This window comes from Cibotium barometz, chromosome 27, assembly GCF_041138505.1.
Source record: "Cibotium barometz isolate CiBa-2024 chromosome 27, ASM4113850v1, whole genome shotgun sequence".
NCBI lineage: Eukaryota > Viridiplantae > Streptophyta > Polypodiopsida > Cyatheales > Cibotiaceae > Cibotium > Cibotium barometz.
The window spans coordinates 40,063,497-40,091,077 of NC_141072.1; the positions used below are offsets into that span (position 1 = coordinate 40,063,497).

The 27,581-nt window shown below is 38.6% G+C and overlaps 1 protein-coding gene across 1 annotated transcript; it reads left to right on the forward strand.

Moving 5' to 3' along the window:
* Positions 1-357: 357 nt before the first annotated feature.
* Positions 358-27,348, forward strand: LOC147623382 (uncharacterized). The gene is made up of 4 exons (XM_086821766.1): positions 358-607; positions 837-930; positions 24,826-25,374; positions 25,460-27,348. The coding sequence occupies exons 1-4, from the start codon at positions 358-360 to the stop codon at positions 27,225-27,227; spliced, it is 2,661 nt and encodes an 886-aa protein (XP_086677892.1). The 3' UTR covers positions 27,228-27,348.
* Positions 27,349-27,581: the final 233 nt, after the last annotated feature.

A 27,581-nucleotide genomic window follows, 5' to 3' on the forward strand; every position in this document is an offset into this window, starting at 1 on the left:
CAAAAAAACAGGTGCATATTCTAGCTCACTACCAAACCACTCGGCCTGTACACTTGCCAAGGCATTCAGGGCAAAGTTTATTCACACACCACATGCACCATATGTACACTGACCCAAAATACCTTTCAAATTTTAGCCTGACAACGTCAGCCCTACACGTCCGTCATACACACAGATGACATCAACCCTAATAATGTCTATATATAGGCGTGCATTGTTTAAATTTTATTTTTTTTCTTTCGGTCCCCCTTCCTCAAGCCGTAGATCGCTTTCGGTCTCCCTTCACTCGCGCCGTGGGAATTCAGTTCACCGCACGATAAGCAATTTCAGTTCTGGTTAGTCTTTCATCCTCACACCATGGCTGACAATTCGAGCATGGAGCAACAAGTGGTTCACTATTATGATCATGTGGAAGATTTAGATACACTTGAAGAGGTAACAGATGAGCCTAGTGCTGCCAATGAAAACCTATTTGATTTGTTAAGGAGAGCTGGGCATGATGAACGTCTTCCAGATGTTGAGCCAACATTCAATGTGCCCTTCAGTTTGGAACATATTGTTAAGGACATGGAAAGCTCTATGTTAGGGGAAGAGTGGGAGGCATATTGTAAATTGGTTAGTACAGAAATTATAAATGAGGGATCATCACAATATGTTCACATGTCTAGCTTTTTCCTCTCCTCATCTGAAAAAGAAAAGCATGTCAAGAAGGTGGGATGCCTATTCAGAAGATAAGAGGATAAAGACTTGTCTTGACAACTGCCCCCTGCACAAGAAAAAGTGCAAGGTTCTTCAGTACTACTTTGGGTTTGTTGCTTATCTATTTCTTCATAAAGACAAAGAGGACTACACAAAGGAAGAATTGGAAGTTCAGAAGGGTCAAAAGGTTTCACAAGCTTCATTTGTCATAGAGATTGAATCTGAAGATGGGTATATGGACCTAGTTTTTCTGGTGATAAGGAATGCCTTCTAGGCACAGGGTTTGATGTGGCAGAGCTTAAGGCATCCACTATTATTGATGAGGGATCATCTGTGCATGGAGAGCGCTTAAAATCAAACTTTGTCATCCCTGGGTTGCCCTCCTTTCTTATACTCCCACATACAAAAGCTTTATAGTTTAAGGGAGGATTATTACCTCATAATTATAGCAGATGGTTGTGAAGCTACCAGAGGTATACTCGATGTGGAGAATGAACATAAAGAGGAGTTTGTAAAGTTGGACACTGAGGTGATAGAGAACTTCATTGAAGCCCCTAGAGCCATGTCATTGTGCTTTGACAAAGCCAAGGAGACTGAACCTTGTCTTATGTTAAAACCCTAAGATCTCTCTAGATAATTGTTATGCATAAATCAGGCATAAACTCATCCACCTGACCAACCCCGAGCCAACGGATACACACATGAATTATAATGAAATACATCGTACCTTTACCTTGATGTCACATACCATCAAGAGGTATAACTCCAATCCAATTGCATGTAGCTATAGTGTGAAATGGTAGGTGAGTAGTTATGATCCTCTACACAAGAGAGCATAACATAACCTAAGAGACCATAGGCTAAGCCTCAAGATAACATAGCCTTGGCCTCCAAGCCCACAAGCCTCCTTTGAGTGTGCCCCATGTCCCTATTATATAGGAGGGCCCTCAAGTGACTCTTGACTCTCCATTTCCCATGTGTGACGCTTGGATGCTTGACCCTAACCTTAACCCTTAAGGTTAGTCCTAACCCATACTCCACTAGAGCTTGTTCCCATGCTCACAAGCCTAATGTGGGTTAGCCTCCTAGTATATGCATACATAATGTGCATATAACATACTTCCCCTCTCCCAAAACATTGCACTCTTGCAATGAAAAGAAGGAGAACTGCACTGAACAATCTCAACCGACTCCCAAGTCAAATCTTCTATTTCCCTATCTTTCCACCTAATTTTAACCTCAGGGATTAGTCAACTACAAAGTTTTCTTTCCTTGAATTCAAGTACCTTATCAGGTTCATATAGAACATAGGATAATTCTTCGACTTCAACGAGTTCTTGAGGAGTAACTATGTTATCCTCAACTCCCAATTTCCCTTTCAATCTATTGATATAAAAGACTGGATGAACTCTAACATGTGGAGCTAGTTTAAGTTCATACGCAAAAACCGTGCCAATCCGATGTAAAAATCAAAATGGACCACAATATCTAGGAGATAAATTCAAGCATTTTCCTTTTGACAAAGTCTGAGAATCTTTAGGAACTTTTAAATAAACCAACACTCCTGGTTCAAAAGACCAAATTGAGCGTCCTCTATCGACATAGAACCGTGCCCTATCCTGAGCACTTTTGATAGAATCCCGAGCTTCGGGCAGCATTTCCTGCATATCACGCAAGAAATCCCTCGATGCATCAAGATCGATGTCCTTAAGACTGGCATCAATAGGTGCCCTGGGTTGATACCCATACATAAGCATGAATGAACTAAAACCAATAGCCGTATGTTTAAAACTGTTATAGGCAAATTCCATCATTGGAAGATATTTTTCCAAATTTGAAGCTTTTCCAGAGACGTATGCACGAAGCATATCCTCTACAATCTGATTCATACGCTATGTTTACCCATCAAACTGTGGATGATCAAAGCAATTCATACTCAAAGTAGTTTCCTCGTTTTGTAAACCATTCATAATAAAGTAAGGAAACATGGCATTATAACAACAGGAACAATGTATCCATTAGCAGCCCGATCTACCCCACATCTACTCATGGAATTATCAGTGTCCCGAGTTATCTATATCAACATAGAGAGTCATGAACGTCTCGATGACTCATATATGTCCATCCATAAACCGTCAGGTTGATTGTATAAATCACCTAAAGTACGAAACTAGAGAAAGAAAGGCCAACAAAGGAAAAATCCAAATTTTCTTAATCCGAACACAACAAGATAAACTCGTTGAACTCTAAAGAAAAAGATTTCAACAAGTGAAAATGTTGACGAGATTACACTCATCAATACATGCAGGCTATAGATAAAATAAGTTTATCTAAAGAATGCCCACACAATAACTTTAAATGAATTCAGAAAATGAGATTGTCTTTGAATGTTGAGGTCAGCATGCTAAGTGATGTAAGCAAAGCAACAATCTTGAGCCCACATTATCCCATAAGATAATATATGTGAGGGATCGCTAGTGTCCCATATCACCATGATATCACCCATATATACCTTACCAATTTGAAACTCCCTAGTATGCCATCTAGAAAATATGAATAAAATCCTGTATAAAAAGAATAAGATGACCTTATCCCAGACTTTCACATACTAAAACCTATCTCTATATTCCTAAGACTACATCAAGGAATAACTCTTTCCGAGTACATCATTAGAAAAGAAATTGAATTACTGGCGCCTTTCTAATGATAACTACCCAAAATACAATAAAGTTAGGGTAGAAAAATAACTCACCTGAAATATAAGCAACTAGGTATCCGAGTTGGAATATGTACAAGATTACAAGCAATATACTCCAAAATTACGAGCAAAAAATAAAGGCAAATGCTACCTTCAAAGCACATGATATTATCCAAAAGATCAAAAAATCCTTATAAAACCATGGATAAAAGCATAGAAGCTCCTCAAATCCATGAAAACCATAGTTGATCATAACAATCAATGCATGCAATCTAATGGTCATTAATCATGCCAAAAGAAGCATTAAAATTGGTGGGGGCCAACTCATCAATCTGAAGTATATGAATGTGGTGTCGTTCAAGCAAAACTCCAAAGTAAGCAAGTGAAACACATGTGTGTAGCACTCATTAAAAAACCCATAGACACTAGTGATCTAGGTAGAACCTGATGAGTCCATATAAAACTTGGAAAACATCCAATAAAATCCACCAAAACAAACCGATCAACTAACCCATGATAGAATTTGTCTTAGGCTTAAGAAATTAAGCACAAACCACACTTAAACAAGTGCAAAATAAATTATCATGTACAAGTGTCAAAGGTGAAACACACTTTGAATGCAAATTCTAGCCATCATTGAAGAAAGTAAGAAACATGTCCAAAAATAATGACAACAATGGTAAAAAATCATGAAAACATCGTTTAGAATTAATCCAAAAATCATGACTAAACAATGGTAAAAAATCATGAAAACATCGTTTAGCATTAATCCAAACAAAAATAACTACTACTACGAGGTACAATCGTTTTAATAATATGCGAATAACCCGCATCTATCTAATGTTAGCATGACAAAAATTACTTCAACATTAAATAACCCTCAAAAATATTAAATTCTCGAGAAAAAAAATATCATGATTTTTTTCTAATTTTTCATAATTTTATGGGGACTCAAAATACTTTAATTTTGAATTCCACCAAACCTATCTTATGGCATTCCAAACCTATATTTTTCCAAAAAAATAATTAGCAATTTAGATTTACCAAAAGCTTTTTTATTGGAAATTTTTAAAAAAAACTCCTTTTAAAAAAAATAAAAAAACAAAACTTTAATAAGCTTTTATTAAGCTTATAAACTCAATTTTATGGGAGGGGAGCATTTTTTCGCCCGACGGTTGCTGCGCACCCCCCCTCCCACGCGTGCTCCGCGGTGTAGAAGAGAGAGAGAGGGAGAAGGGTCTCCCTCTCCACTCTCCTCTCTCCTTCTTCTCCAAACTTTTCAACTCTCTTACCACCCCTCCTCTATTATATCATAGAAAGGATTAGCAATTAATTTAAAAATTTTAATCATAATCAATAATATTAATTATGATTAAAGTTTAATAAAAAAAATTCCCTATTTAAGAGAAGTTCACACGGGCGAGAGGAAAATAGAAGAAAAATTCAGATTTGAGAGACGAAGAGGATCCAACGCACATGGGAGAGCATTCCATGCATCAACATGCTCCCCCTACTGCATTTCAACACAAAATTGGCAGAAAATGGATAGAATATGCGCAGAAAATCTGCAAAAGTCCATTAAAAATACATTTTTAACCATAAAAATGCTCAAAAATTTTATAAAAAATTCTAAAAAATTAGAAAAAAATTTCTAAAAATTCTGGAAATTTAGGGAATCTATTCTACCAAAAATATCTATAGTAAAAATATGTGGTATTTTTGTAAAAACTTCCATTAATGCTTATTTTAAACCATAAAAAATAGAGAAAAATAGCATTAAACTCACCGAATTCCCCTGCAACGTCAATTCATCCATTGAATAGTAGTAACACACGTTCCAATCACCATATCAATGATCCACATACAAATCATCAACATAAATTAATAAAATAATATTTTTATTAGTAAATATTAAAATTTACTTCAAAAAAATACCAAATTTTACAATAAAAAAGAAAAATCAATAACAATTAACTAGAGATTGCTCTGATACCACTATTAAAACCCTAAGATATCTCTAGATAATTATTACGCATAAATCAGGCATAAACTCATCCACCCGACCACCCCCGAGCCAAGGGATACACACATGAATTATAATGAAATACATCATACCTTTACCTTGATGTCCCATACCATCAAGAGGTATAACTCCACTCCAATAGCATGTAGCTATAGTGTGAAATGGTAGGTGAGGGTTATAGTCTAAAGAAGTTTTTGCACTATAGAGGAAAAATGCCTAGTGAAGAGGAAGAGCAAGTAGAGAAGAGAATCAAGAGAAATTAATTATCTTGTCATTGTAAATATTTTGTTATATCTTTTATGTAATGAAATGATGTGATTAAGTTTTAATTCCAAGTCTGTATTGAGCAAAAAATATTTACAACACTCTTCAAAATGTTATCTACTTGTTATGGCATGTTCTTAATTGTTTGGTATATAAAATTTCATTACACTAAATCCCAATTCTTCCTTCTCATCTTCTTGATGATCTCCATGATGCTGCATGACGTGTTGGTCATGTTTCAGCTTTCCACTTCAGTGATCTCCATATTTTGGCTTGATTTCGTGCTGCCTTTGCTAAATCACTCATACGGGCCTTTTCCATTGATAGTTTTTGCCCAAAAGTATATTTGTGAACCAATTGAACATTTCTTTGAGGTAATTTGTACGAGTCTTCCCTCCTCCATGTTAGGTGTTTTTGAAATATACTCCTCTAGCTCAATAGTGAGATTTTTCCATTCCTTGGGTGCTCCATATGTCAAGAAAACCATATTCACTCATGAAGTATGCACCATGAGCATACAAAATGTACTATAGAAGAAAATAAGACTAATTCAGAAGCTATTATTCATAATCATTTCAAATTGATGTGAGTAGAAAAAAACTCTACATGTTTACCAATGCGTATTGTTGGTATCACCCCATGTATCGACCATGGCCTTTGTAAAATTTTGAAGCTCTTCTTAAAATTTTTTGCGCTTCTCTATAGTTGTCCTGCTTTCGGTCATTAATTTAACCATCTTATTGAAGCGGAAGTAGCAATTCTTGCGCGGGGCAGGGTCCCACACTCGGGGCCTCGCCCACGGATATCCGGACAAGAGACTAATCCATCGGTTCTTCCAAAACCGAACCTGGAAAAACTTCCCTTGCCCGAAAAGCACGGGCGATTCCTCCAGGATAACGTTTCTCTAACGTAGTCAAAAGCCTTAACTAACTGAACTGATCTGACCGAACCCGTAAGTCCCATAGTCAGATCAAGGAAAAGATTGTACTTGGATCATAGAGACCAACGCTTTTTTCCTCATTGAGAGGCACAACCGTTGATTCTTTTCCATAGAACAATTTTTGTCCGGGATTTACTTCATCTATCAAACCAGAACAGAATTAAGTCTCAATTTAGGGATCCATCAGTCCAGCCCATCCAGTCCCATGGGTTAGCCAACCGCCCAACCACTGTAGTGATGGGATCCAATTAAGAATTTGGTTAGGTTATCTCGGGTACCAGGGAAAAGAGTTCCCAGGCCCCCTAGCCGGATATTCATGCAAACTTAAAACTAGTCGCACCATTTACACACCCAATATGAAATTACCTTTTTCACATATTCAACTGTCTTTAAAACAATCATTTAATGAAACCATAGTGTCACTTATCATAATCCTCTGATTATCCAGTTGAATCTTTATTTCCAAACATTCCTTCATCTCGGTGTACCTATGGCATCATTGGCAACTATAACGTTCACCTCCTATCCACTCAGGGGCCTTTTCGATAGTTCCTAGCTCATAGTAACCGGAAAGTATTCACTTTAACAGAAATGGAGTCTCCGTTGAAGATCAGTAAGATTAACCAACAGATCCATATAAAAGAAGCATGGACTCATCCGTTGAGGACCAGCAAGGTCAATCAACCAGATCCATGCCCGAATTCAGAAAACAACTCTTACTCCTTGTTCCAAATATCTTCCCCGACGTACGTGTGGGTATCTTCAGTGACCCAGAGCCTGAGCACCATATGGTCAGCACCCTCTAGGATCCTTCGTAGGTCACCTAGCGCTTCACTCATAGGCCGCTTCCTTGGTCCCTCATCCACTGTACCGGAAGCTCACCATTTAAATCAAACCGAGGCTAGTCAAGACCTCGGTCGACCTTGCTATGCAAGACGTCCTCCGTTGACTCTCCATCAGCAGTTGCAACTTTAACAGATAGGTCTCCATAACCTCATTCACAAGACAGTCAAAATGCTTCCCCAACATTCTTGACATAAAACAGTCATTTAAAAACAGATTTCACATACAAATACAGTTCCAACAATATTTCCATCTTTTCTCATCACTCCACATCCTTTCACATTAGACCCCATCTTTTCTCATCTTCCTATAATTTTTTTTTCTTCATCGATCCCTATCACATCACATCATTCCCACATCAAGTCACATCCAATCGCATCATCCACACATCAATCGACATCATCCATACATCCATCCACATCATCCACATCATCCATCCACATCATCCACATCATCCATACATCCATCCATATCAATCCACACATCCATCCACATCTTCCATACATCCATCCACTTTCCACATCTTCCATACATCCATCCACATCAATCCACACGTCAATCCACATCATCCATACATCTATCCACATCAATCCTCCACATTATCCACACATCAATCCACATTATCCATACATCCATTCACGTCAATCCACATTATCCACACATCAACCCATATCATCCTTACATCCATTCACGTCAATCCACATTATCCACACATCAACCCACATCATCCATACATCCATTCACGTCAATCCATATTACCCACACATCAATCCACATAATCCATACATCCATCCACATCATCCACATCAATCCACATTATCCACTCATCCATCCACATTATCCACATCATCCATACATCCATTCACGTCAATCCACATTATCCACACATCAACCCACATCATCCATACATCCATCCACGCCAATCCACATTACCCACACAGCAATCCACATCATCCATATATCCATCCACATCATCCACTGCAATCCACATTATCCACTCATCAACCCACATCATCCATACATCCATCCATGCCAATTCACATTACCCACACATCAATCCACATCATCCATACATCCATCCACTTCATCCACTTCAATCCACATTATCCACTCATCCATCCACATTCATTTCATAAGTATTTCCATTCTCATGTAATCACATCTTTTTCTATCTCATCACTTATTTCCTCATTTATCCTCCATCAGATCTCATCCACTTGCATCTACCTATACATCTCATCACTTCACATACATTAACATCTATCCAGTTTACATCGCATCTTCTTACATCCATTTCACATCACATCTCATTCATTCACATCCTGATTCACATGCTAACACATTTATTCATGTCCCTTATCATTCATTCACATCACATCACATCCATTCACATCCCTTATCATTCATTCACATCTCGATTCACATGCTAACACATTCATTCACATCCTATATCATTCATTCACATCCCGATTCACATGCTAACACATTCATTCACATCCTATATCATTCATTTACATCCTGATTCACATGACATCACATCTCATCTATTCATTCACATTTATCTGATTCACATCACATCTCATCACATCTATTTACCTCTCATTCTCATCACATCCATCCATCCATTCTTTCCTATCTATCTGATTCGTATCCCATCTCATCACATTTATTTACCTCTCATTCTCATCACATCTATTCTCATCACATCCATCCATCCATTCATTCCCATCTATCTGATTCACATTACATCTCATCACATCTATTCACCTCACATTCTCGTCACTCCTATTCTCATCGCATCCATCCATCCATTCATTCCCATCTATCTGATTTGCATCACATATCATCACATCTATTTACCTCTCATTCTCGTCACATCTATTCTCATCACATTCATCCATCCATTCATTCCCATCTATCCAATTCACATTACATATCATCACATCTATTTATAGAATGTAAGAGAATTCTTATTTTTTATATAAAGATTCTTTACACATCCATCCATTCATTCCCATCTATCCGATTCGCATTACATATCATCACATCTATTTATAGAATGTAAGAGAATTCTCATTTTTGATATAAAGATTCTTTACACATCTATTTATGCATAAGAACAACTTCAATGGAAAATAACACTTTTATAAAAATCCGTTTATGCATCTATTTATGCATAAATTTAATTTTAAGGAGAATAACACTTTCGAAATAAAAATAAATCTTTTATGCATCTTTCTATGCATAAATTCAATTTTAATGAGAATAACTCTTTTGAAATAAAAATAAATTTCTTTATGCATCTTTCTATGCATAAAATCAAAATTGACGAGAATAACTCTTTTGAAATAAAAATAAATTTCTTTATGCGTCTTTCTATGCATAAAATCAAAATTGATGAGAATAACTCTGTTGAAATAAAAATAAATTTCTTTATGCATCTTTCTATGCATAAAATTAAAATTGATGAGAATAACTCTTTTGAAATAAAAATAAATTTCTTTATGCATCTTTCTATGCATAGAATCAAAATTTGATGAAAGTAACGCTTTATAATAAAAAAATCCTTTTATGCATCTGTTTATGCATAAATTCAATTTTAATGAAAGTAACACTTTTATAATAAAATAATCTTTTATGCATCTATTTATGCATAAAAATCAATTTTTATAAAAGTAACACTTTATAATCAAAATATTCCCAATATGCATCTTTCTATGCATAGAAATTAATTCTAATGAAAATAACACTTTTATAATAATAATATTTCTAATATGCATTTTTCTATGCATAGAATAAAAATAAGACTTTTAGAATACACAGCGATGAGGATTACTCTTTTTGAATAATAAAAAGATAAAACTTATTTCACCAAATTTAAGAAAATTTTACCATAACCTCCTTTGTATGGCTGACCATTCTTTAATTTTTTCACTCTAAAATTTACTAGAAATTATCCAAGATGATTTAAATCATTCTAATCTAATCAATTTTCACTTTATTAAGAGTAAACAATATGAAAAGTTTAATTCCATCAATTTGACTACACATCTAGGATAAAGAAAGGCTGAATTCAATAATGAAGAGAAGGGGGAAAGCCTTTCCAGTAGGGCATAACATCCATTTTCATTTTAAAGAAAGCAAAAATCAGAAAACCATAAAATAGAATAAGAAAAAGTAGAATTTCTAACTTACTAGGAGTTTTGTGAGCTTTCCTTTGGCGGTTTGATGGTTTGAGGGATCTAATCTTGTTTGCAACAACAAGAGTGGCCACCAATTCTTTTGAGAAGAGGAAATGGTCAAAAATAAATAAATTATCAATGAATTCACTGTTTTTGGCTCTAGGGAGGAGTAGAGTAACAGTGCATAAAGCACTATTAACCATTTACAAAGGGGGAGCTTCATTTATAGGAAAAAGTGAGCCTCTAATATCAAGCAAACTGATTCTAGAATTTTCGAGATCAGTTTGGTCAAATTTTTACCAGTTTTAGGTCAGTTTAGCTTACTTTTTGGATCTAGTTGAAGCAGGAGAGATGAAAATATCTCATTATTTGTGAGTTTAAAACTGAACCACACATGTGAAATAGGCGCCTCCTTCATGAGGGAAATTCCCCACACTGAGGTGTCAAAATGCATCATTTCTTCTAAATATCTCTTCTTTTTTAACTAATAACCTTGTCCTTAGTCAACTCTTCATCTTATGTGAGTATTTACTCATTTTTGGGGGATTCTCTTTTATTCTTCCATTTATCTCCTCCCTACATTTGGATTAATCGAATTGGTCCATAGGAACCTTAATTCAAAAATTTTTAAAAATCTGGACCCTTAGGCTAAGGTCCTTATTACCTGATTTTAATTTATTCCAATTGTACATTGGAAATTTCTTTTTGAATATCTGTTTCAAGGGAAACCATTTTAGACATTAGGAAGATTTTTATATCCAAAAATATCTCAATTTTGAATTACCTCCCTTTAGACATTTTCTCTCTCTAGGCCAAAATAGGGTAAAACAGGATCTTTCTTTTATTTCAAAGAGGGGAATAGTTATAAGATCACAAGGGGAGGTTCTTACACTTGCATATCTCAAAAGCCGGAGGGAGGAATCTTACAAAATCCTTCCACAAGTCCCAGGACTTTGAGTTCTTTACTTTTTCTAGCCTCTCTAGAATATATCTTGCCTTGTATGAACTCATAGACACCTGCTGGGCCGCTTCATGATTCATGCGAGAGGTCTTCTTGTTAAGAGTAATCTGCACATTAAAAATGCACCCAATTGAGTTGAGTAGCTCCTCTACTTTCTAAAGAGCTTCATGTTGTCTTTTCTTGCCTTGCATGGTAAATGCATAATCAATGTGACACTCGAGCAGACGCTCAAACACACGCATGAATGCATGCAAAGTATAAAAGTGGACATTCTTGAATTCCAAAAGGGAATAATAGAATTCCATTCGGGGTCTCTCAAATGCATGTTTAGCTCAGCTAGCATGTTAGCAAACAAGACACCACCAACCCAATTGCCAACATCATCATCCATTGTCATTCTCATCATCTTGATTCTCTAGCTTCCTCTTTCTTTCTGCCTTCTTCTGTTTCTTTTCTCTCACCATTCTCATGCACCATGGACAAGGATTTGGGGTGTTATCGCCTTGTGGACACCCAAGAAGGCACTTTATTATCTTCAAGTCACCTCCTAAATTCTAGTCTACTGTATAAGTTCCCATACCCTCCACTTCTAATTTTTCCCCTTGAATCTGTGCTTTGATGACATTGATAATCCATGGTATCCTATCAAACATCCAAGCCAGCACTTCATCTATCTCCATCGGTACTTCAAATGCCCCAGGCCACCATATCTCCATCTCAGATTGTACACTAAAAGAGGAAAAACTTGACTTGCAAACCCTATCCCTATTGCTTGTCTGATTGTCTAGGTTTTCATTAGAACCTTCCAAAGGAAGCTCAGTCTCCTCAGTCATGTTGATCTCACTCTTTTCATATGCCATTGCCTCATTCATAAGTGTGATACTTATTCGTTCTAACCTCTTACCTTTCACAATCTGACACTTATCCTTTTTCAACACAAAACTTACCTTGTCACCTTGCATGGCAAGCAAAAGTAAATAAGCTTTAGTACTTAAATCTATTAGCTCGCAAGGAATGTAAAAAAATACTTACATTATTTAGGCAGTCCATAGAAGAAGATCATAGCACTCTGAAGACACTGTAGATCAACAAATATATTTTTGAACTCATTGTAGGGATACGTGATCTTACCATTTGTGCCTCACTTTTCCCCCCAATCTCCAATGGTTAATGTATCATTGATGCAATAATATTCTCCAATTTTGTGTTGCACATCATCATTGCATGTCGTCTTTGCTAATCTTATCTTTCTAGTGACAAGAAAAATATTCCTTGTGATGCCTTGTTTGCAGAGTGTATCTTTTAGTAATTGATGGGGAGGGCTTGATATCCTTTTGTGCTAATGACCACCTCATCGCATGCATTTTGAGCCTCCTCAATGCTTAGAAGATTGGTAATGTCATCCATTATCTCATTTGCAAGTACTTGACGTATCTTCTTGTGACACGGGTCTTGAATGATAGAGAGAATGTCACGCCTCCTCACACAACTATATAATATTTCTCCAAAATCTTGAGGACCATTATCACCACATTCTTATTTTAAAAAGTTCCTATCACAAACCAATAAATATTACCAAAAACACCTTAATCTAATTCTTATAACAACCACAACAACCAAAAATACCTTAATCAAAATTACTTGCAAACAACAGAAAACAAACCTTACTGCATGGATTCTTCGCTTGCGAGCACCACCACCAACTACGAGTTTTTGAATGTTATTGATTGTCCTCTTTCGCTCTCTTGATCCCACAGGACTGCTCTTCATGCGAGAGATTGTGTCTTGTAGCTTCATTAATGCGAGTCTCTTTCACTTGGTCTCTTTCACTTGGTCTCTTTCACTTGGTCTCTTTTCTCTAGCTTTACAATATTATTTTGTGCATCTTGTAGTGCATGTTGCACACTACTCAAAGCCCTTTGTAAGCTTTTTGTTTGTGAGAGTGGAGGAATTGGACTCTCCATGCATCACTCATGCTTAACCTTCTACAGTACTACCCAAGCAGCCCATTCTCACCCTCTCCACAACAAACTGAATAAATGAAGGGAGATCAGTGAAGGGTGGAGGAGAATGCGAAGAAGGATCATTAGGATATAAATATCCATCAACCCAAAGATCCACATTAGTCTGACCCTGTTGTCTTCTTGCATACTTCTCCTGTGCATTCAGATATTCTTTCTTGATTGGTGCATATTCATGCAATATACGAACATGGAAGTCCACCTTCTGTACTCTTGTTGAATCTGAAATTTTTGCCATTCGAAAAATGGAAGAGACTATTCTGAAGTGCCTCAAGGCTATCCTATTGTATTCACAATAGGGCTATCATATTATATTACAATGGGATCTTGGGGGGGAAGAGAGAGAGAGAGAGAGAGAGAGAGAGAGAGAGAGATAGAGAGCTATTGTATTCACAATAGGAGAAGAGACTTGGGAAAAATGATTTGATGCACCAGAATCCATGTACTAAGTATCATCTCCTTCACTACGTGTTGTGTGATCATCACATGCTTCATTTACAAACAAATGATCTTCATTCCCATGACCTGCATTGCTACAGGATGCATAGTCGCCATGTTAAATTTTGCCATATTGCAAATAATTTTTCTCCTTGTAATAACATTCCCGGGCTATACGTCTAATCTTTCCACAAATAGTGACACTCAATGCCACTTCCATATTATTGTTCTACCTCTTCCTCTAGAATTTTATCTCCCCCTGTCTCAAGAGTATGATTCTCCACTTCCTTGTGCACCATAATAAGGGCTGAAAATTCTATTTTTGTTTTGGTGGTCTATCGTGCCAAACCACATCCACCTATACATCCTCTAGATTAGAATCTCCCCATGTTTCCTGCACCTCTTTGTGTGTAAAATGCCTACTCCCTTGCATGCACACTGCTACTCAATGATATACCTAATCCAAGCTTTAGCTCTTCCACAATAAGCAATGAAATCAACTCTTGAAAATATGGGGGATCAACACTTCTCACAATGATGGAAGTGTCAAATGATTTGCACTCCTCACCCAAACCTTTTCATGTATCAATCATCATCATCCATTGGTGCATTGATAGTAGAGGCCAATGCATCTATACATGCTTTGATCTCATGCACATTATTATGCACACCCCTATTGTTCAATGTTGTACTGTGTATCTTTTATTTTAACAACTAAATCTTCCTTGCCTTTGTGTTCATGTCATACATCTTCACCAATGTATTCCATCATGGATCCTTGGGATTGTCCACATCCTAGATATGACATAACATTCCATCCGTCACACAAATCAAGAAGTAATGTAACACCTTAAATACTCTTTTCAATCAATTCCTATGTCCTATAAGTGTGTCGGAACTACATTAACTATGGGAACCCTTGGCTTTGTCTCTTTACCTGCCACCAAATTCCAAAGCCCTTTTCCTTTCAAGAAGTTTGTCATGCGATACTTCCAAATCTAGGAGTTGTTCTTGTCAATATTTTTAGTAATAATTTTATCTAGACCATCCCTCATCTTGGCCAAACACAATGCTTCAATAAGCACACTCATAAAATAGTACGATGCTCGCTAATACATGCACAAATTCCATCAATGTAGTGTCAATGCCACTTGCACATTCACTTTATCAATGTGCAAAAGAATTTTAAAAATCATTCTCAAACCATGTACACTCTCATATTCTCATTTTCTCCATACATACACATATAGTTACATTAGGAATTAAGTAGCCCAAATATTGTCTTGCCAAATTTCTATAAGCTCCAGATTAATCCCCTTTTCCAACAACCTATAAACCAGCTTCTCAAGATCTTTCCAATACCAATATGTAGCAATAGCAATCATAATGCATACATTCAATTTGTTAAGTTCAGCCTTAAACCAAAGCATGTGGGCAATACTTCATATACATCAACACTTTAAATGTTGTAGTAGGCATCCCAAATCTGCACCCTTATCTTGTTCTATTCATAACTTGAGCTACAGAACTCCAAATCCAATGTATGAGTAGTCTAAACACATCTACATAAAAAACAACCTTTCTATCTATTATGGTACAATTGGTTTTTTAGCAGTACGGTGAAAGTTATCACTATTCAAGCAAACTATAATATTATCCTCACTATTATGTTACAATGCTTCATGTTCCGCTGTGGAGCCTCGCATACCCATAAAATCATAGTTCTTTCACCGCGTGATTTTGCATAATCAGGTCATGATTCTGAGGCCTATAGAATCATGTTACAAAAAATGAACCAAACCTAAAATATATTGAGTCCTCAAGATGTTTTGTGATTTATTATGCTTGAATTTCTTTATTTTGATGCATCTCACTTGACCTGATTGGAATCGTGCTTCACCAATGCATCTCACTTGATGTGATTGAGTATACATCAATGTTAATTTTCTCACCTTCTTCCCGTCACATCCTGGTGTTGAAGGTATAATAACTTAATAGTACAACCCTAGGTGAGCTGCTTCCAGCCCTCAATATCATTATCTCATGTGTAAAGCTGTGATTTTGCAACGTATAAAATCACAATCCTCCATTGCCATTGAAAGCAATACCACAGCCCCTAAAACTATACCAACTCAAAAATCTCCCCTTCTACATTGTCATTCGAGGTGCCCAATAATGGCCAATTAATTTCTTTTATTACCGTGATTTTGCAGTCTATAAAATGATAACCGTGATTTCCACGTCATCAATCACGATGCCAGGTCCACCAATCAATATTACCATGGATCATGTCCATGATTGCTTCATCATTAGTCATGCATGCATAATCACGGTTGTGTATCCCTCATAAATTCAACAGAAACAAGGGTAGCAACATTTTACCATGCCTCTAGGGCCTAAATTTAGTCTACACAATCACGATAGTGATTATTGCCACATCATCACACGAATAAGATAGAGGCACAACTCCTCTCCACCTCATCAATACTTCCATCGTGATTTTGTAGTCCAAGTCTCCAGAATAGCCCAGGGAACCTTTTTCACAAAAAGTATCCATAATACTTCCATCATGATTTTGTAGTCTGTGTAATCATGATCATGACTATGCCACATCACCAATCATAGTTACAGGACAAACCATGACTACCATGTCATCTTTGTTAAATCACATCACCAATCGGGTCTGCACAATCACGGAAAAATTTCTATCATGTTGCACGGATCCAATTCTTACTCCTCTGATACTTCTCCAGTGTTTTGCTATCTAAGGGGTGAAAACTGTGAGATATGTCAAACTGTGATTTTTCAAATTGCTAAATCACGGCCAACTACCTTTCCAAAGAGCTACAATTCATCCTCTAGTACCCTGAAATAGTTCTATGCTAACATTCATGGCCTAGCCTAACACAAAGTTCTAACAAAAAAACTCTAAGAAGACAAGGGAAAAATGTGCTTCTACCAATGAATGGACTAATAGAACTTTCTATGTTTCAATATCATGGCAGGTAAAAGGATGTGAATCTAGACCCCTTATATGAATACCCGAGGTCACCACACCATTGTCCTCGAAAGGAGATGACAAAACCCCAAAGAAGAAGGCCAAGGAAAAGGTAGCAAAACTTATCCATCAGAAGACCAGCTACCTCAGCCTCTCATGGATCAATGCCACGGCACCATACTTAGCCATACCAAGATAGTGGAGAATAAAAAGTTGTATTTTCAATACCACTCTCCCAAGTGTATGCAACTAGTGAATGACACTGAGGAAAAAGAGAAGCTTAACCAATAAGGTCTTGGGAGTCTGGTAGAGGCAGTACAATGCCATGTGAACACCAAGCTTTGCGCACCAAATTCTTGGCCTTGTACCAGAAAGGATCCAAAAGAAAAATAGTCACCAGCACGGATGCTTTGGGGGTGCACTATTCAGAAATCCTATGCATCACATGCATTCAAGGAGTATTTTAAAAACCCCTTACACTTACATACTTTTATGAATAAAATGACCCCTTTTTCTTCATAACTTATGGTTTTTTTTCAACATTGGTTTTAAAACCCTCTCTTGTAAATGTAATTCTGTAACTTTTCTAAATTAATATACCCCTCCTATAATGAACTCACATGCTACACTTGCATATTTTTAGGTGAAGCCCCCGAGCATGGATGGATCAAAGAAGGCAATATTGATTATAGAAACACTCATCCAGGAAGCCCTACATGTACCCTTTAATCTTAAGTCCACACCCTTCAAAATCTCAAAGAAGTTAGATTTCTTAAATAGTTTTCTAGCAAAAAAAGTTAATAATGGTGCTGAATTCTCTACCCTCAAAGATCTAAAGCTATAAAAAGCAAGCTGGGTGGTGTCAAAGTTTATGCAAGTCAAGCCAACGGATAGATACAACAAAGTGGACATGTACAAGGTTTATAGGTTGCAAAAAGGCAAGAAAAATGATCGGGCTATCTTGCTACATAGAGACTTCACCCATTACCTAAGCAAGCATCAAAACAAGGTGCTTAACCCATATATCATCACACAAGAGCTTAGCCATACTCCCAGGATTCCTTACCAAAGACGACCAAGAACTCGAAGATCTTCCTTTTGATAAAGAAGCATTACAAAAAGGATTCAGCTGTGTTAGCAGAGATAAAGGATTTGATGACTAAGCTCAGTTTGGGCTCTCTGACAACAACAGAACAAGAAAAGAAGAAGAGAGAAAAGAACAACCACTTGTGCTCCCGGTCTTTATTTCTCCAACACCTGCCACCCCAACTCATGTAGAAGGCCAAGAAACACTACAAGGGATCGGGCTCATACCCGCGCTCCTAGCTGCGGAAAATGACTTGTGGAATAAAAAGTAGCGGACCCATGTATAAGCGCATGTATCATCGCGGCCAGAGACATGCGTGTAAAAGCACGTGTATAGACATAGTCAGACGTGCTGATACGAGGGCTTATACACGCATTTTGTCAGTTTAGCTACGCTTATACACGCATATTTCACAAAGTATCCGCGTATATACACGTGACTTTTACAGAGTTGACGCGTCTACACACGCGAACAAAGAGCAAAAAAAAAATCCAGAGAGTGCTATTTGGTACCTGAATGCTGTTCCAGCATTCCAGCACCCAATAGCACTCTCTAGATTTTTTTTTGGGTGCATTGCACCATCCACGAGGAAGATTTAGTGCATTGTCATTACACGATTCAAGAATGACATGAATGCATACATTGTCGATACACGATTCAAGCTAGACATGAATGCAATACTATCAATTCGGGATTTAATATTACTATCAAAATTTTATGTGTACACATATATACAAGGGAGTCCATATGTCGAAGTAGCCCATGGCTTCAATTATAAACATATATATACAACCACATCCTCAATATGGAATGTGATACTATAAGTCTGAGTACTACTCAGACCCAGATGATGACCCACTTCTCCCTCCATGATCAGATGAGTTCACATCGGTATACATGTCCGATGAGTAGTGCTCACGTCCATATGTCGAAGTAGCCCATGGCTTCAATTATAAACATATATATACAACCACATCCTCAATATGGAATGTGATACTATAAGTCTGAGTACTACTCAGACCGAGATGATGACCCACTACTCCCTCCATGATCAGATGAGTTCACATCGGTATACATGTCCGATGAGTAGTGCTCACGTCCAGCAAGAGCAGTGGCGGCGGGTGGATCATCAGTGGCAGGAGCATCAGTAGGTGCAGCAGCAGCTTGTGCCTGTTCAAGTAATATATCGTATATAAGTATATATATATGTAATTTAATAAACCAAAATCATTCGTTTAGAGTTTTCAAGTACCTGTCGACCGTATGGTCTCATGGCCATCTCAAACTGCGCGTAAGTAATACGTCCCTCGGCTCTGAAGAGGGCCCACGTGTCATGTCTGCTATGCCGGCGAGCATAGCCAGTATCATGGGCTGTGGGCTTCCTCCCCATAACCCGTCCGCTGTATCAACACAATTTGTAAGATTAAAACAATCATAGAATCAATGAATTAAGTAAACAATCAAATAAAGTGGCAAGATACTTATGAACTCTGCCTCCCATGACTCGACGCCACCAGATCCGAAATGCAAAGATCCAATGGTCTCCATATCCGTCGTGCCTCCACATGCTGCCTGCTCTTCACGCCACCCTCTACTCGTTTCTTTGCCTCCTTCCACTCGCGTTTGTGCGCAGTGGTAGGTTTCTCGGCAGGATAGCCACCCGCAGCTACATTTAGCCCATCATCGTACGCGAGTTTCTTAAGGTGAGATCTTTTATTACTTAAGATCTCCCTTATTCGCGTCCTTTCCCATACATCCGAGAATGTCACATGTGGGGGATTGGGGTACCGACTATGTATAGCATCTATCACCTCCCCAACTAATCGGCTATTTTGATCTTTAAATCTAATAAAACAATTTCTGTACAAGTTTGAAACTACCCCACGCATGTACTCCATTACCTCTTTCCCCCCTCGCATCCATCACTACCCCGCCCCTATCCGTCACATCATAGTAGATTAATCCCTCCACCTCTCTCACCTCCTCCTCATCCTGACTGTCTCCTCTAACTCTTCGCCCTCTATCTCCTCTCTCACCGCATGCCCTACTACCTCCCCCACCAAAGCACCCGTCGCCTGCACAAAAAATATAATAAAAAACGACCAACCACTGACAAATCTTTCTTATAAAGAAAGCCCAGACTGTCACTATCGTTCACAAAAGTACTGAAGCAGGCACGACTAGAGAAAGACGAAGACAATCGCATAAGGAAAAGAGACAATCGCATAAATAAATGGAAGGAAAGAGACAAGACAAAGGACAAACTGACTCACCTCTGGAAAAGTGAGTCTTCTTTTTGGCTGGTTTCCTTCACCCGTGTCTGCTCCTTGTTGCACTTGTTAGTGCTCTGTTGGAAGAGGGAAGATTTGGTGGCGACGAAGGAGAGGAAAGATGAGTTTGAAAATGGTTTTTTGGAGAAGGTGGTGGGTTATTTTAGGTATAGACAGGTGGTCGCGTGTAGGAGCGCGTGTATATTCGCATGTATAATTAAACAGCCGCATTTATACACGCGATTTTACACATCTAGACACGCTGTTACATGCGATTTAAAACAGTGAGATACGCTATTACACGCGATCAACACAAGATATAGAAACTTTTTATACTTTTATTAAAAACTAATTATGATTATGTGTTTGCTCTTTTGTACATAGGATGTCATCAACCTCCTCAAGCAGTTCTGGTGAGGATGAGACAATGTGTCATTGTAATCGCGATGTGTGGTTGGGACAAAGGATCAAGTGTATGTGTAATCGATGTCAAGGATGCATTGTACGAGTGCGTCGAATTACCTTAAATCACATCTCCATGTATGGAGAATGGAATCAAATAGGTTTAGAGGTAAGTAGATGTAAATTGATAGTACTCAAATGACTCATGGTGTCCAAATTAATGGAGTTGTAATATATATACTCTAATTGAAGCAGGATGCAGTACCACACCCTAACATGGTGCCCTACGTGCGGCGAGAGCATGCAAAGCTTCGACGAGATGATGCTGGAGCTTCGGGATCTATTGTCAGAGATGAGTGGGAAAGGGATGACAATAGCCCTGCACCCCACGAAGTTGTGGAAGAGGAAATGTTTGATGATATGGTGCGGTATCTTTTTAGGGATGATCCCAAAGGTATGGATGATGATGCTATGGAACAAGAGCATCTTTACAAGGCTTAATCGACACCGATGTTTGAAGGGTGCACATTCTCTATTTTACGTGCTTCACTTGAACTACTCAATATACAAACAGTTTTTGGATGGAGCAATGCAAGTCTTGATGCATTATTGAAGTAAGGACTCTAACTTGCAAATTTGAATTAGTGGTTTAGGATTTAGGGTTTAGGGTTTAGGGTTTAGGGTTTAGGATTTAGGGTTTAGGGCTAATTGATGATATTGGATGCATGCTATTATCCAAAGGGGAATAGACTACCCACCTCAAGAGACATAGCGAGGTGCTATGTGACATCTCTTGAAGGATTGGATTATGATCGCATACATGCATGCGTCAATGATTGCATTCTCTTTCGTGGGACGCATAAGGAGGCTCGACATTGTCTCACTTGTGGGGTGAAGCAAGGTATAGAACAGATGTGAAGAGTTTGATGTACCTCGTAAAGTCTTGCGAAACTTTCCTATAATTCCTCGCATCAAACACATGTTCAAGTGCAAATCCATAGCAGATCTCATGTCATGGCATTCCTCACATGGATCGGATGATGGCATGTGGAGAATTTCCGCAGACACTCCTGCTTGGAAGCATATTGAAGATGAGTGGCCTAGCTTTAAAACAGAGCCCAGAAACTTGAGACTTGGCCTAGGTATGGATGGAGTGAATCCATTTGGTCTCAAAAGCACCGCATACAGCGTGTGGCCAGTTGTGTTGGTGAATTACAACCTTCCACCATCAATGGCGAGATCAAGAAGGGACATCTTATGTTATCCCTTCTAATTCTAGGGAAACATAAAGTCAAGCGTATGGATGTTTATCTCAAACCGTTGATTGATGAGTTGGAGGAACTATGGAGAGGCCTCCCTCCTCTCGACACTTCGACTTAAAAGCAGTGTTGATGTGGACAGTTGGAGGAACTATGGAGAGGCCTCCCTCCTCTCGACACTTCGACTTAAAAGCAGTGTTGATGTGGACAGTTGGAGGAACTATGGAGAGGCCTCCCTCCTCTCGACACTTCGACTTAAAAGCAGTGTTGATGTGGACAATGCATGACTTTCCAGGATACAACGATTGTTCTGGTAAGAATTCTAATTACCTCCCTACTCTAATACTATTGGCTGTATTAATTATAACTATTGACTTTTTTATTCTAACTTTTATTTATTGACTTTTTTATTCTAACTTTTATTTATATTTTAACAGGTTTGAAAATATCGGATAAACATGCATGTCCTGTTTGTGGCCCTTCGTTTTAGTATATGAGTATGTTGACGGTTTGTGTAAGACCACATTCGATAATCATCATCGATTTCTCCCGTCAGATCATCCTAAATATGTTGCTAGTAAGAGTAACATTCCTCCACAAACACTTCGTGCAAAAGATTGGAAGCGTATTTGGGAGTCTACAAATGTTCTTCCTCCAGATGGCATGAACAGGTACAGTAATGTTTTTCAATCTTGTTTTGTATAGTCTCTAATTGGATTAAAGATCACAGAGAGCAATCCCTTGTGTAGGTACTCCATTTTTTTCGGCTACCATATTGGACCCATCTTAAGATCAACCATCTTCTTGATCCCATGCACATCTTCAAGAATGTGGGATCTGGTATTTGGGAACATGTTATTAGTAAACGAGACAATGTTAGCATACGGGAGGACTTGCGGGTCGCAGAGGACATATGCATCAAGCTTGGCCACGAGAGGAGGGTGGGCACGTTCGTCTTCCGCCTGCACCATGGATTATATCAAAGAAAGAGGAGAAGGAGGTAAAGCAGGCCATCACCACTTTGCGTACTCCCACTGGATGCATGAGATCATTGAAGGGAGCCTTTACAACCACTAAGAAAAGAGGCGTTGAGCAACTATATGGGTTGAAGTCCCGCGATTGGCACAAGATGCTCCAAGTAAGTGTTTTCCAAGTCTTGTACATTGAGATTAAATTTTGTAATGCCATAAACCATACATACATGTGCTCTTATGTGCGCAGTTCATACTACCTCTACTAGCATCAACCGTTGTGCAAACAAGAGTTTGAAAAAATGTATTTATAAGATGGGCGAGCTTGTGAGGTATGTAAAACCCATGTCAGATCACCCTTCATTATACCTTGCAAAATGAACGTGCATGAGGTATAACGTACTATTCATTTATTTTTCAGATATGTTAGTTCCAAATCAATTGATCCAGCCACGTTGGATAATGCGCGTGTTATGGCAGTGGAGGTGGTTTGTTAGAGGAGACTTTTTCACGAACCATTCTCACAAGTCAACTACATCTCATTGTGCATTTAGTGGACGAAATTGCTTTATGTGGCACTGTGCATGCACGTTGGATGTTCTTCCTAGAGCGCTTCATGAAGACCTTAAAAGACTTTGTGAGGCAAAGTGCAAGGCCCGAAGGAAGCATGGCCAAGGGTTGGTTGATACAAGAGTCTCTTGTATATATTTCAGAATTTCTTGGTCAGGTGCATAGCTCTTTGCCGCGACTATGGAGAAATGAAGAGGACTTGAGGATGACCTCTATTGTGCCTCAAGGAAAAGGACATGGTAAAGTAATTGATACATTAGGGGAAGGTTGAGGTCTATGGGGGCCCTTTAAGCTGCCATATTATGTTTTTAAGAACTTTTGCTTAAGGACTCTAAGCATACTTTGACTAGGCCTGACAAGGGGATCTTTATGCATTCATTATTTGAATTTCTATTTTTTCAAATATATATTTGCTTGAGCTAAAATGGGGGTAACTTTTTGGTTTCCCCAAATTCAAAATGGCTGGAAAGCCTTCCCTCCTCTCTTCCCTCCACGTTTAGCTCCCCCCCCCCACTTTCTCTCTCTACATTCTCTCTCTAAGATGCCCTCGTTTCTCTACCACTCTCTCTCTTCCCCTTTCTCACATTTGGGTGTGCCATGGCTCTGCATCTCTGATTAGTAAGCTTCCATAACCTCTGAACTTCCAAATGCAGATATCTCACACTCTCTCATCCTCCATGCCTCATCTTTTTATCATTTTCTCCTCTCTCTCTCTCTCTCTCTCTCTCTCTCTCTCTCTCTCTCTCTCTCTCTCTCTCTCTCTCTCACGTCTTTCCCCCATTGAAGTGCAGAAAATCCCTCTGTCAACCTCCATAGCTTCAAAGCTTACCATTTTCCATTCTTGCATTGTTTACCATACATATCCCCTACTTCTGTCTGCAATCTACATCTCTCTCTCTCTCTCTACTGCATTATGCTGCAAAACCTCAATCTACCATTTTCTATGCCTCTTGCCATCTTCCTTGTCCTTTCTCCTATTACCTAATCAGAAGATCTATGACCTTCTAATATTTTTTACAGCAAAACTTCATTGCACTCTCCTCAGAATACCCTATCCTCACTCTTGCATTGTGTTCTACTAGAAGGTCTTTTCAGCATTGCCTAACCCTAAAGAAAATGCCACTTGAAGATATATCTAACAGAGCCCCAAAGTTCAGGTTACATGTAGATTTGGCTGCTGAGTATGCTACAATCCGCAGCACAAAATCAAGTGGTGTGACCGATGTGCCATTGAGTACTCTTCGATCACAAGGGCGAAAATGTATTGACCTCTGGACGAATGGATTCATATACCCTATTGACCCGCTCACCAATGCTCCACCTCATTTTGTTAATATCACTACATTTCTTAGTTATGTAGGTGATGGAGCTAATGGTCTATTTGGCTATTGTAGGAGGCTTTCTTTTGTTGCAGCTCAGGAATCGCATTCAAGACTGCATTTCCGAGGCTTATGGCTTGAGTTGCAGAAGCAACACAAGAAGGACATTGATAGGCTTGAAGAAGTGGTGAACAACTTGAAAACTCAGAATCAGGAGCTCCAGCAGAACAACTTTTTGCTTAAGCAGGCCTTTGATACTGAACGGGACAAGGTGAATGCAGCCAAACAGGATGCACGAAACAAGCAACGACATCTTGCAAGCCTGAAGAAGCTTCCAGTAGGCTTTCGACAACGGAAAAGAAAGCGTCAGTCCCTAGAAACCTTGGCAATCCTAAGTGGAGCAAGAAAACGACGTGTACGAGCAACAAGGTAACTTCTATTCTTGCCATTGTTTTGCAGGCCTTTCTGTTTTGTGAAACATATTGATGTTATTTTGTATTTATGTTCCATGTAGAGATATTGCTGGGGATATGATGGGATATGAAGGTGGTGCTGAGGAATGTAGAGCAGGCATATTGAAACATGTTGTTAAGTTATCAGACATATATAAGCTGCTAGAAGATCCCACATGCAAAATATCTAAGCAAATCCGAAACAGAATTTCTGGAGAGCTGCAAAATATGGTAAGCCCCATACAGATTATGGATGCATGTGATAGTGCTGGTGTCAGTAGGAAGGGATATGAAGCCATCTACAGGGTGTTTACACTAGGTCATCGTGCTAAAGGTTTTCTTCGACCCATGCTACCAACTCCATACAGTGTAACCATGGCAAGAAAAAGTGCAAACTCAGAAATTGCGACCATGTTAGGTGGCTACCGTCATGTGGAGGATGCTCTGCCTGTATGTACTACAAAGGTATTTGAATACAACAAGTACAACAATGTCTTTATTGATTTAAGGACCCTTCAAAGAGCTATGATTTCTTATTATGGTCTAAGCATTGAGGAGTGCCAAGGTCAGGCTGTGTTTGTGTTAAAGCTTGATGAGTGTCAAATTGTAAAAGGACGAAAATTAGAAAGAGTCAGCCTAACACTTATGAACGGGGCTATGAAAGGAAATCTGGAACAGGATGATAATCTTCTTGACTGTAGTGCACAAGCCTCAAATTCCAACAAGGGAAGTCAATCTCAGGGAAAAGATTACTATGGAGTGCAATCAGAAAAGAATATATGGTGGTTGGCAGCATTTGAGCTTCCACAGGAGACGAATGATACATTGCGATGGTACCTTACCCGAACAGGCATCCCAAATGTCATATCATTGCAATCAAAAGGAGAAACTTTGCATGTGGAAGATGTAGGAACATTTACAGTTGAGTGGCACATGGCAGGTGATTTAAAGACATTGAAGTGTATGCTGGGATGCAAGCTAGGAGCAAATACTTTTTTTCCATGTATTTATTGCTGCCATTCAAAATCAGAGTATATTGATCGTGGCAAAGCTTCAGGCAAGGTTGCAGCCACCAACACGACCAAATCTCATGCAAAGGGCAAGAAAAATGTACAACCAACTTCAATGAGTGCAACGCAAAACAAAGATCCAAAGAAACCTATGCAGTGGGTTAATGGCATCATGAATTGTAATACCAATTGTCCGCCTAATCGTGATCAAGAAGATATCTCATGGAGCCCTATATTAGAGATTCCACTTTCCCGTGTTCATATTTGCACGCTTCATGCTAGGTTACGCATAATGGACAAATTACTGAAGTTACATATCAATTATGCATGGAATATGGAGCCTGAACATCTTCGCAACGAATGCATCAGTAAGCTGGAAGATGTCCTTTCAAGTGTGGGGCTTCATGGTGGTGCTGTAAAGCTGACTAAGGATACTAAAAAGTCAGGACCGGGTCAGGATAATCCAAACAAAATATGCATGGGTGGGTCCAAAGCAAGACACCTTCTCTCAAATTACGAGGGGTACAATAGTCACACAAAATATGAATTATGGAAGGCCATTTGTGAATGCACCACTTATCGTGGGAATAATGCAGAGCTTGGTCTCAAGCGGGCAAGGCTGTGGGAGTCACTTGACAAAATGATTCAATTGCTAGAAAAGGCTCCACTTGTTGCCGAGGAGATTGCAAACTTGAAGACTGCAATACATACATTTACTCAGCAATGGTTGATGCATGGGGAGAAACACATATCACCCACTATATGGTATTTACCTTTCTATCTATTTACTGATATTAATCGCCAAATAGTAAAATTCTGATATGATCTTTGTTGCAGCACATTATATTTGCCCACGCACAGTTTTTTCTCGACGAATATGGTCCAATGGCAATTTGGAGCACCCAAGGAATGGAGCGCTCTCATTATCAAGCTAAGGCAGCATACTTTAAGAACACGCGACATGGTGGAGGTGGTAAGGAAAAAAGTAATGCCTTGCATGAGATGTTTAATTGGTTTTATCGCAGTTTGGGAGGTCGACGCCGACAGAAACCAAAAGGGCAGGTGTCATTACTACGAAGGGTTGTAAAAAATGTCAATCTGCAACGAGCAATTGCATGGCGAGCATCAAGTGCCGTGCATGGGATGCGTGAGTGGTTCGCTGCGCGGAGGCGTA